At 36.3% G+C, this 12,717-nt stretch overlaps 1 protein-coding gene across 2 annotated transcripts in view; it reads right to left on the bottom strand.

The window, feature by feature from the left end:
* Nucleotides 1-12,717, bottom strand: part of dnah5 (dynein, axonemal, heavy chain 5) — a 192,315-nt gene that overhangs the window by 61,318 nt on the left and 118,280 nt on the right. For both annotated transcript variants that reach the window (XM_067449223.1, XM_067449224.1), the window contains 5 exons: nt 12,073-12,187; nt 9,239-9,415; nt 7,411-7,614; nt 6,441-6,620; nt 3,731-3,868 (listed from right to left, as the gene is read on the bottom strand). In XM_067449223.1, coding sequence (XP_067305324.1) covers nt 3,731-3,868; nt 6,441-6,620; nt 7,411-7,614; nt 9,239-9,415; nt 12,073-12,187 — 814 coding nt within the window. The remainder of the gene's footprint in view (nt 1-3,730; nt 3,869-6,440; nt 6,621-7,410; nt 7,615-9,238; nt 9,416-12,072; nt 12,188-12,717) is intronic.

Here is a 12,717-nt window from a genome sequence, read left to right as displayed (position 1 = left end):
CCGCTAGATGACAAGCCTTCAACCATCAGCCAAAAAAGTGTTTCAGCTAATGATGATGCTGTGGCTGCCAGTACGCAGGAGAGGAGACCAAGGACTGTTTTTTTATTTTAAAAAGCATGTCAAGGCTTCACTACACTGAATAAGATGTTTCCTCCTTTTGGGAGGAAACAGCTTAACTTTTTTTTTTGTTGAATTTTCTATTTTTCATTACATTGTTTGGAGAGTAAGAAACAAATGGACACATTTTTTTGTGAAACATTATATTTTATTCATATCATATGTCCTCTGTAGTTGACACCAGGACTCAGTTGTTAAAAATTGAAATGACATGAAATTGCATAGGCAAAAACAATGTGATTCATTTTTAATTTACAGTTTCAGGATTTTGTTTAAATAAACCTTGTTTAAAGATGATTCTGAACAATGTTATGAAAGATATAACTGATTGCATTGATATACCATTTTACTTTATGCAATATGCGGTAAAATGTCCATACTTGTTTTTTCCCATTCAATACAATGGATCTACTGCATCTAATTTGCATATGAATGTGTTCTTGGTGCAAAATGTAATGGAAAAAAGGAGTGTAATAATGGGAGTAATAGTTGGCAACATTTTCATAATAAATGTAATATTTCATAGGAATATTGATATGTAATTTCTCTAAATATGTAATTTCTCTAGATATGTAATTTGTCTCCAAAATGCATGATAAACACGATTAAAGTCCTGGTGTTCACTACAGTAGAAATTTATCAACTAAATCCCCTGTTTTGTAACAAAAAGTCATATTTTTAATTAGAAACCCCATAACATTTTCCTGAGATGTTGATTTATAACAAACAATTTGAAAATTTATCAGATTTAAATTATAATTACAAAATATAATCATATTTTTCATTAGAGTGCTAAACATTAATGTCGGCCATTTTTAAAGACCAATAAAGTGTTGTTGTCCTGGTGAAACCTCCAAACATTTGGTATCTGTGCAAAGCCCTGAATGTGCTCTTTACAGGACATTCTGACTTAAAACTGTGATGTGTATGATGTCACAGAAACACAGAAACAGGATTTAAACTGTGACAAATCTGACGATGCCTTACAGGGCAGTTAAACGGTGACGGGATGCTCGTAACTAAGCGACAGAGTCCGTTAAAGATGGTAAAGTAGTATGTCCTGAAGCTTGCATACTTTTCTGCTACACACTCAAAAGTATGTACTTTTTCTTCACAAAAAGAGTACATACTTTTAGGATGTAGTATAAGTAGGCGAATTGGGATGCAGCAAGTTTCATTGCATGCGTTTTCGATTCACCTGAAGTATCAGCAGATGAGATTAAATTAAAGGGTTACTTTAGCAATTAGCATATGGCTTTATATCAGTAGAAACCCTGGAGTATATTCCAATGATTGTGATTCAAAATTCAAAAATAATTTCACATTTCTACTACATTAATGACCCAGTTTAAATACAGATTCATCTTTCCAGCGCTGAAGTACCCTTTAAGCATCTTTAGTTGATTAGTAGAGTAACATAAGAGGCGATTTGGCACTGAATGCATTTGTGAAATCAAGCAAGAGTGCTCGTGGCCGCTGTTTTTAGTATCGGTGGCTTGTGCACTGACTAGCGATTGCTGTTGCGGAGACTATTCATTCCGTTGAAATCACAAAACGAAATGCCCCCATTGTGATGTGTCCCTGTTCTTGATATTGAATCACTAATTAACATCTTTGGTTTTAATGAGAAAATAAATAAACTATACACAGCAGATCTATGTATTTATTCACTAACATGAATCTCTGCACTACAAAATATTGTTATATAGCATATATAGGATGAAACTATCATTTTTGGACACACACTCCTATCGCAGATTTATTTATTTATAGACCTGAGGGAGGGGTTCTAGCAGACCAATCACGCTGCTTGCAGTCCACGTAGAATTGACGCATTGTTACATTTTTGGAGAGGTGTGCGTCGTAGGGTACACACGCCACACAAATGGAATCACCTTTGTGTCAATAAAACTGAACGAAACTTTGTAAAACTGAACGGAACTTTTTACGAAACTCAAAATCAAAATATGCAATTACAAAAGAAGAAAAACACACAATATTCAGTATGCTTCATTCTTTGTTAATGATTTTCAAAGATTCGTTTTCGCAAATTGTTGATTGTGAATGCATTGCCAAAGATTTCCCTTACATTTCTCAGTTTTTTGTTTGCAGTTTTGACACAAACCTCTCGTGGGGGCGGGCTTAACAGTGATCTACTCTGATTGGATAAAGAGCTTTTGATGGACAGGTGGAATGATCTCGCAGTGCTTTGTATTAGTTCGTAAAGATGAGCTCTCAGGAGAGACATGGAACGGCGGCATCTTCTTCAAGGCAGCAATACGTTTGTGTTATTTAAGTAACCAATAATATCGAAAAAAGTTGTATCCATGTACAGTGTGCAGTTCGTTGCGGGTTATTGATATACATAGGCGTAATTTGTGGGTGGGACATGTCCCCACCACTTTTTGAAACATTGAAACATCTTGTTGCATGGATGAACATAACTAAAACAAACAAAACTGCATCATATGTTTGTTATATAAGAGGCGATCTGGTGCTCGTTGCTGTTTTCAGTGGCGTGTGCATGTACAGTCTACACACAGACGAGCTCTTTAATCGCTTAACGCTGTTGCAGAGACTTTCTTTTGGTGAAATCATGAAATACAATGCATTAAAAAAACTGTCCCCTGCTCTTCAGTGGATATACAACCACTGATAATATTCAGTATACATGCAAGAATTAAACATTAGGTTTATATTAGCTAATAAATGAACTATTGAATTGATTTCTGGACATCTTAATACCCCCCCCCCCCCCACACACACACACACACACACACACACACGTCCCACCTACTTTTTAAAACAAAGTTACGCCACTGTTGATAAAACGTTTTTAAATAATTAATGTGTCAAATAAAGCCAGAACTGTTGCAAACTGTACATGGATACAACTTTTATCGATATTATCGGTTACTTCAATAACACAAACTTATTGCTGCCTTGAAGAACAAGCAGGTGAAGAAGATGATGAAGATGATTCCACCTGTCCATCAAAAGCTTTTAATCCAATCAGAGTAGATCACTGTTAAGCCCGCCCCCACGAGAGGTTTGTGTCAAAACAGCAAACAAAAAACTGAGAAACGTAAGGGAAATCTTTGGCAATGCATTCACAATCCACGATTTGAGAAAACGAATCTTTGAAAAACATTATCAAAGAATGAAGCATACTGAATATCCTGTTACAATTGTGAGACTGAGTTCATTTTCTTCATTTTCAATGTGTATTTCTTCTTTTGCAATGGCATATTTTTGATTCTGATCAAAATTAGATTTCTGTTTCTGAAAAAGTTTCATTCAGTTTTATAACGTTTCATTCAGTTTTATTGAGACAAAGGTAATTCCATACACACACCGCTTACGACGTAGCTACGCCGTACACTCGATGCAGAAGTATAAATTGGGTCATTACGCTTTCTCCAATGGTAAGCGATACAGACCATCTCCTCTCCCTATAATAAGACAATCTCTGGTTTATCGCCAACCTGCCCCAACACACCTGTCTAGAATTATCCAGTAATCGTGAAGATTTTGATAAGTTTATACAGGTGTTTTTAATTTGGGGACATCCCTTCATTAGAACCCCCCGGCCCTAATCTAACACAGTGGTTACCTGTTTCTCCATCATGGCCTTTTCATACTCAGCCTGAACTACATCCAGCTCTGCTTGCTTAGCATCCAGTTCTGCTTGGGCTGTCTGGAGGTCAACATTAGCTATGGCCAGCCTGTTCTCCTGCACTGCCAGATTAGCCTGAGGGTGATGGAGAAAGAGAGAGTTGTAAATGATCCAGGTCCTAGAAAACTGCAGGTACAGCAAGGAATTCTAATAGGAAACAAGACATCATTTGAACACACATTTTATTTTGATTAATTTTTTCACAGGTGCACACAGCATTTGTGTCTAAATGGTCACAGTCACACTATGGAGTCCTGAGTGTTTTATTGTTATGTTTTACATTTAAGAGCCTCAGAATGCTGACTTTTGCATTAAAATCAGTTTATGAATCCAAATTGCATACATTCATTTGGATTAAGGATTTAATTTTGAAAATGTTTTTCTTTTGTATAATTTTCAGTATTCATCATGAAATAACAAAACAAAACAAAAAACAGAATGATCATACTTGTGCACCTTTGCATCTGAAAAGTTAAGCATTAAGTTGATTTTTAAAAGTGACTTGCTATAACTAGTCTGTAGAAATAAAGTATTTAGGGAATGGGGGCAGTGTTGCCACAGTTACTTTGAAAAAGTAATCTGATTACTGATTACTGATTACTCCTTTAAAAAGTAACTTAGTTACTTTACAGATTACTTGATTTTAAAAGTAACTAAGTTAGATTACAAGTTACTTTATTAGTTACATTCAGCAGTTGCCGACAACACCCCTGCCGTCTCAAAATAGAAATGACAACCGTTTTTGGCAACACACTTTATTGCATTTATGCCCGAGACTGACGGCCCCGACTTTTTTACGCCCCCTTTTTAGGCTTCTCCTTCGTTTTATATTTATTTTAATAATTAAAATGAACAATGAGATGTGCTGGTGGAAACAACATGAGACCATGATAGCTTGCGCCACTGTCAAGATATGGCTTGCGCAGGGTTAAAGAGTCCGTTTCTTCAGTGCAGCTGCTAGAGTTATGGCCTTTTTACAACTGGTTCCTTCATTCATTTTCTCTAAACAGGTATCTATCTGATTGCGAAATGACCAGGAGTAGGCCTAAATGCCTTCCGAGAGTCTTTCGAGACGTATTTAATTCCGATCACTCAAACAAACCAATTCAGAAGGTGCATGAAAGCATTTCAAACTAAACCGGACAAATGTAAATATATCTGGTTGTTTAAACCACATGTGTAAATTTTACTCCTGGCAAATAATTAAAAAATAAATGTGTGAGAGCGTGTAATGTTGTAGTCAGATAGATATGATGGTGCTACTGCAACATCGCTGCAAATGAGTAAAGCAAGCCAACGCAAATGGCCGTAAATGAAACTTTAAAATAAGTCACACAAAACACAATCATCTTCAGTATAAATTAATGAGACTAATGATCTTACCAGTGCTTAGGTCACGCTCTCTCATATTGCGATCTTTGAATTTGAAATGAGCTGCTGAATAAAATGCTAGAATCTTTTGCTTTGATGTGAACTCCGTTAAATGAGCATATACTGCGGGAATTGAAGATCGGATTTATATTAATTTTGCTGAAGTGTAAGGTGGGCTATAAGACAACCTGCATGTACTTTTTTTTGTTTCTTTAGATTGTGTAGCCCGTTTCGGTTTTTTTGAGCGCCGTTGCGAGCAGTAGGCTAATCTATCAGCCTGCCAGCTCGTCAAAAATGCCTTTGTGGTGGTATAATAACTAGCCTACTTTGTTTTTAATGTCAAAGTAGTTATATTTCGTTTCGTTTATTTTTTAAGTTCATTTAGAAAAATGTTTAGAGCAAATTTTGTTTGTTAAATTAAAGTTTTAATTTTTTTATGTGACGACCCAGTGAGTTAACCGCATGTTTAATAGCCTAGTCTCTCAAACCAACTCTTGAATTGTCTTGCCTATATAAACTTTAATTTAACAAACAAAAAATTGCTCTGAACATTTTCTAAATTAGAATAATAAAAAAACGAAACGAAAAATAACTACTTTGACATTAAAAACAAAACTGAACTATTTTAATGGCTGTAACAATGTAAACAAATAAATAAATAAAAAACACGGCTCCAGCCCCCGGGCTGAGAATTTTGATAAGCTGTTGTTTTTAACTATGGAAAATGACTAAAATAGTAACTCACAGTGACTTGGATAAGTAACTTTAATCTGATTACTGGTTTGGAAATAGTAACGCGTTAGATTACTCGTTACTGGAAAAAGTAGTCAGATTAGAGTAACGCGTTACTATGTAACGCGTTACTGGCATCACTGAATGGGGGTATATGGTATATTTGGAGATGCTCCTGGATATGAGAGAAATCAGTAATTTCTATCTGTTTCCTCCAAAAAAAAAAAAAGAAAAGAAAAAAAAAGAAATTATATATATGGTGGTCAAGCTCTATTAGAAGTATACCACTGATGCAAACAAACATGAAGTTACAGCAACTAAAATTGGGATTTACAAGTACACATTGGCGCTTTCAAGCAACCGATTGAAATTAAATTATTATATAAAAAAGAATTATAACAATTATGACCAAAATTATGTAAAGAACAACCAAATAATAATAACAATCCATAAATTAAACCATAGTTTTAACAGTTTTAATTATAGCCAGTTAGTAAAGAAACATTGACAACTTGACAGGGTTGCATCGTGTGAAAAAAATCACCTTCAAAGGAAGCACTTCTTTATTTATAGAGAAGAAGGAAGCCATAGCTTTGGTCCAGGAGCAAAGACCTGCAACATTGCCGCACACTCTCTTGGCTGTTTCTATGTTATAGTCTACCATGTCAAAGTATGGCGAGAGGAGTTCCACCACCTCCTCATTGATGGTGTCTTTGGGGAATTGCTGAAGGACAAAAAAAAAGCTGGAGTAAAACAACACTGTTGTACAAAATATGTTACATGCTATATATTTGAAACTCTTGAAAACTTCAATATTATTTGATATTTGTTGCTCGGGCTCCTGTAAACTTATGAGACGATACAGATCATGCATGGTACATTAAAAGCAAATAGACAGCCGTTAAAATATGTTCTAAGGTATACTATACTGTATGTGTGTGAGATATTGTATTGATTAGCTGTCAGAGTTGAACTTGTCTGTGACAGTATTTTAACTGAGTTTTGCCCAAGGCTTTTCTGTCAACTAAAAATCGAATTAGATGATCCATCTCTTGGCTTCTGGTTTAATGGCAAAAATGCTGGTAGTATAAATGGTAATACAACTAAAATAGCTCCTACAGTGATTAAATCTACAGTGGCCCTGTGTGTTGTTGCTATATACTGTATAAAAGACACTGCATATGTTTGCCGCCCACACGTGCATAACAACAAAGCAGTGTTCAGAAACTTGGCCCATTCGGTCACACTGGATTAATAAAACAGAAATAGGATTTCATTATTCAATAGAAGACATGATTACTATTTTAATGGCACAGATTGCTTTCTTGTCATAATGTTATTTTAAACTTTTCAAGAGGCTGATATGTAATAACAGAGACAAGGCCTGTTTAATTGTGTGGGTGATAGATCATTTGGAAATATTCATTATGACTAAAATAACAAATGAAGGCCTGAATGAAGGAAACAATTAAATAAAAAGAATGCTCCTGGTATATGGTATTAAGACTTAATACCTGTAGACTGCCTAGGAAGTTCCCAGCTGTCATGAGTTTTAGTGACTCTTGCCAGGAGGTCATGGTGCAGTTTTTCTCGGGATCAATTTTCACAGTGTTCACTCTCCTTTGGAAGAGTAACAACACACAGTCCATAATACGCATGATGAGGTGGGGCGGTCTGCCCAGTGTTCGCACCGTAGCGATGTCTGATGGCTTTATGGTCTGTTTAAAGATAAAAAGGGAGAGAAATACAGAAAGTGAATTAGACATCTTGTTACGAACTGCCTTACGAACTATGCAGCAACTCTGTGGATAACTAATTAATCCGAGTGGCAGCTGTTATGGCTCATGGTTGACAAAGTTTAACGCACATCACAGCTTAATGAGGAATACATGATGGATTTATCTTTATGAAATTGAATGTAGTGTGAAGGAGGGGAATGGGCAGGAAGGTGTATGTTATAGTGTTAAGCGGGAAAGAGGTGTGAAGAAACACTGAAAGGGAGAAATAAGGACGGAAAAAAACAGATGTGAAAGGACAAAAGTTAATGGTGTAAAGGAGAAAGAGTTCTTTCAATGGCCATGAAACACTAAAATAGAGATTTTAACATAACATAATAGTTTTTTGTTTTGTTTTTTAAGATTTTAACATAATGCATAGTTTGCACTTAATGGAAAACATTTTGCAATGTTTTATGTTTAATATTAAGAAGAGTGGTTAATTTGGCATGATTACATCTGCTAAGGAACACAATGGCTTAGTCAATACTGAAAAATGAATATTCAAAGTCTGTAGAGCTTGTAAAAAGTGATAAATGATATTGTCAAACACGGGTTCTAAAATACCTATTTAAACATTTCTCCCTGTTCTTAAACAGAAACCAACCGCAACATTCTCAGTTCTTTTTATTTGTGTTTGTAAATTACAGTTTTTAATTTGTTTTTGATTTATGTAATGTTATAATTAGTAACTCTCAATGTGAGTGGACAAGAAACATTATGAAGCCGTTTTCATCATATCAGGCATAACATTAATAACGAATGTGTACGCATTGTGAATTTATAATTTAATTAAAACTTATTTGTCTAGCGTTCGTAGCCTTCAGTAAATTCACTTGTCTAAGAAAATGAAACATATAAATATATAAAACATATAGGTTAAATATCAGTTGACCCAATGTTTACTTTCCTCACTGAGACAGACGGAAATGAAAGGACTATCAGTCAAAGCTCAGCTTTAGGAGGGGAAGAGGCAGAGCAAGATAAGGAGACTGGGAGAAAAAAAAGAGAGTGATGGAGATAGCAGGTTTTGAGAGCAGGTATTGACAAATAATGTACTGCCCACTGACATTTTCTTATCAATTTCTTTGGCCTTTAAACATCTTCAAATGCACATATGTAGATCAGAGAAATCAGCGTTTTCTCAGGGGAGAAATTTGGGCTAAAATTACAAAACCCTCCCTACGGCCCAGACACAAGAAAATAGAGGAAAAAAGAAAAAGTCCAGAGAATTATGAGATTTATGTTGTTGTTTTTTTCCATTGTGGACAAATACATGGGAAGGATGCATTGAGCAGGTGGTGGAGAGAAGAGGTGGGGTATGTGTTTGGGTGGTTGTATGATTGAGTGGGTGTGTGGGGTTGGTTAGAGGCGGCTGCTGTCAGACCCCTGCTTGCTACGAGACCACCTACAGCAACCCTGCCATCACACGGTCTATTTTTACACCCTCACAGGCAGCATGTAATTACGCAGAAGCTGCAGGCACCGATATGCCCCGCGAACATCACACTCCTCTCATTCTCTCCTCTCGTATGCTACCGTGTAATCGCTCCATATTGTTTCTGACCTGCAGTGCTGCCTCAGCCTCTTCCAGAGCAGGCCTGGCTGCCTCCAACTTCTCTTCAGCGATGGCCTTGTCTGCAGAGATGCTGTCAACTATGGCCTGTGCTTTATCTTTGACCTTTTGAACTTCGACTTTGACCTTTTCAGCAGCCTGAGCCTTGACGGTCACCTCCTTCAACACCTGAAACAAAAATGAGAAAATGCTAATATTGTAATATCTGTAGCTTCCCACTGTATAATTTGGCATATTAGGTTATTCATTTTTCATCCTGATGTTCAGAGCTCAGTATTGATCTTTAGTTAGCCTGTGACTGGGAAGCGAGTCTTTCACCGAATGGATACTTTCAAGCTTTATGCAGCATGGCGGATTTAATTTAGAATAAAATAGAATTAAATTAAGTAAATTAAGTTTTTTTCATACATAAAGTTAAAATCCTGAATGAAACAGAAGCAACATATCTTTCTTCTGTATTGTAACATACATCTGAGCACATGTGTATATATATATATATATATATATATATATATATATATATATATATATATATATATATATATATATATACTTGGTCGGGAATCCTTTTGCAGAAATGACTTCTTCAATGCGGCGTGGCATAGAGGCAATCAGCCTGTGGCACTGCTGAGGTGTTATGGAGGCCCAGGATGCTTCGATAGATCTCTTATTGGCTAAAATGATTGCATCAACCAGTTTAGCCTTCTCCACTTCAATTTTCTACCAGGAGATGGTAACTGAAACTTACAATGGAGTGTTATCTTCTGAGCCCGTCTAATGAGAAGTTAATTGTATCAACTAGAGATATGGGCAGTAATTAAAACAGATAATTTTTAATGGTAATTTAATTTTTAAAGGTGCGAAATATGTGATTGTATCAGTTACGACAATAATATGTGATGCAAATGTGATTAAACTCTTTAAGGCTGTGAGAAACACTCTAAAAACTGGGCCATTGATCAATTAAAAAACAATAGAATTAGCATATTGTGCCATTAGAGCCATGGTTTTAAGAGGAGGTCGGCAGTTCCACAACCCTATTAAGCATCCAGCAGTATAGGAACACCTGCAAATTACCAGCAGCACAAAATCTTGGTGCCTAAAAATCACAGTCAGCATTAACAGTTTAAAAGTTTGTGAGAAAATCTTGTGCAGGGATGGGCAACTTTAGTCCCAGAAGGCCACTGTCCTGCAGAGATTCGTTCCTTCCCTAATCAAACACATTCGTCTGTTATTTTCAAGTGACCCTGAAGAGTTTGGTTCAATTTTTTTTTAGCTGTTTTTGATTAAGGACAGAACAAAACTCTACAGGACAGGGAAAACCCTCCAGGACTGGAATTCCCCATCCCTGATCTAACCTGGAAGGAATTGTACGCTTAATGTGAGCATGCAAAAGATGACATGCACAATAGGTTGGTTGTAAACAACTATAGGGCTGTAGCCCGTTATTTATTTTAGTGACTTGCTTTACCCACAGGAAAAAAAACAAAAAAACATGTCAATATACACTCACCTAAAGAATTATAAGGAAGACCATACTAGGTAAGGCAAGGCAAGTTTATTTGTATAGCACATTTCACACCCAATGGCAATTCAAAGTGCTTTACATAGAAAAGCACTTTGAACTAATACTGTGTTTGTTCAAATACTACACTACTACACTTTTACACCAACACTACACTTTTACTAATACTTTGACCTCCTTTCACCTTCATAACTGCCTTAATTCTATGTGGCATTGATTCAACAAGCTGCTGAAAGCATTCTTTAGAAATGTTGGGCCATATTGTTAGGATTCCATCTTGCCGTTAATAGAGATTTGAGAGATGCACATCCAGGGCACAAAGCTCCTGCTCCACCGCATCCCAAATATGCTCTATTGGGTTGAGATCTGGTGACTGTGGAGGCCATTTTAGTATGGTGAACTCATTGTCATGTTCAAGAAACCAATTTGAAATGATTCAAGCTTTGTGACAGGGTGAATTACGCTCTTCCCAATCATGCTATTTGCCTTTTTTTCTGGCTACAACTATGTTCCCATGCGACTTCAGTGCGAGACTACAGCTAGCCTTCTAAAACAGGTGATTTAAAACAATGGCTAAGGGGCTAACATCTCGTTGTCATGTAAGGAACCTGTTCATGTTGGACAAACATTTTAATTGCTTTTTGTGTCTGTTAAGAGGCACAAAGACACCCTTTACATTTATGCCCCCATAGCTGCCGTTTTAGCTGAGTAATAGCTCTGGGCATTAACTGTAATAGCTCTGTGTTGCAAGCACCAATCCGGTTCGTTTTTTTCTTTTTCTTCTATAGACTGTACTCACAAAGGTGTAACGATCAAGATAAACTTAAAAATTCCCCGGAGTTGTCCTTTAAATAACCTTTCTTTCCCATTCTGGCATTCAGTTTGGAGTTCAGGAGACTGCCTTGACCAGGACCCCATCCCTAAATGCATTGAAGCAACTGCCATGTGATTGGTTGATAATTGCATTAATGAGTAATTGAACAGGTGTTCCTAATAATCTTTTAAGTGAGTGTATGAGTAATAAACTAGTCTACTCTTGCCAATGTACAAAAAACCAAGAAGTGAAATATCATTGAAACATTTCATTTTTAGAATGATGACTCAAGCTATTAATCAAGTATAAAATGAAGTGGACAGGATAACCACCAGAGGGGCCTCAGTACAAATTAACCTGTGCTTTGAGAAAACTTTGTTGACCATCTAACTATGGTTAGAAATGATATTTGGGGAGACATTTATCTGTGTCTTGGGAGGCAATAATCAACAAATACACACAGATGCTTTCTACATGCTTATTTACCATATCAGCCTTCTCGTTGGCTATCTGAAGTTCTTTCTCCTTCACCTCCAGCTCTTTGCTGAGGGCAGCAACAGACTCAGAGGCCTCCTTGAGTTTCTGGAGGCCGGTGTTCATCCTAATGAAACAATACACATGGATATGAAAGTCTACAATAAATGGTTCCAGACTCCACATCACTTTTTTACAGAAAGTCAGGGGGGAATCCACTATGAATGCATTGCACCTGCTGATAATGCTGTTCATTTGCACACACTGTTTGAGCTATTTTAGCTCACAGTTCATTAAATGAATTATGTAAATCAGTAAAACAATACAAATGCACTCACACAATCTTTTAGTAGGTTGTGGAGTATGCAGCAAATTACAGCAACATGGCGTACTTTCCAGGCATTTTACAGTCTCACTCAACATCATCCAATCTATCATCTGCTTTCCATGGTCAATGATACTACAGTAATTATACAAGGCAAATAATGCTTTTTAAATAATGTTTAAATAAGGTAGAATTTATAGTTCAATTTGGATGGAAATGCCATGTTTAGATTTAAAGGATTAATGACGACTTTATTCAAATTAACAAAGGTTAAAATATGATGAACACCTGGGTAAAATATGATGCAGGGTTTGTTTGTTTTTACTGAAATG

The sequence above is a fragment of the Pseudorasbora parva genome, chromosome 7 (genome assembly GCF_024679245.1).
Source record: "Pseudorasbora parva isolate DD20220531a chromosome 7, ASM2467924v1, whole genome shotgun sequence".
In the NCBI taxonomy this organism is placed as follows: domain Eukaryota; kingdom Metazoa; phylum Chordata; class Actinopteri; order Cypriniformes; family Gobionidae; genus Pseudorasbora; species Pseudorasbora parva.
This window is presented reverse-complemented; position numbering and strand designations above follow the sequence as displayed.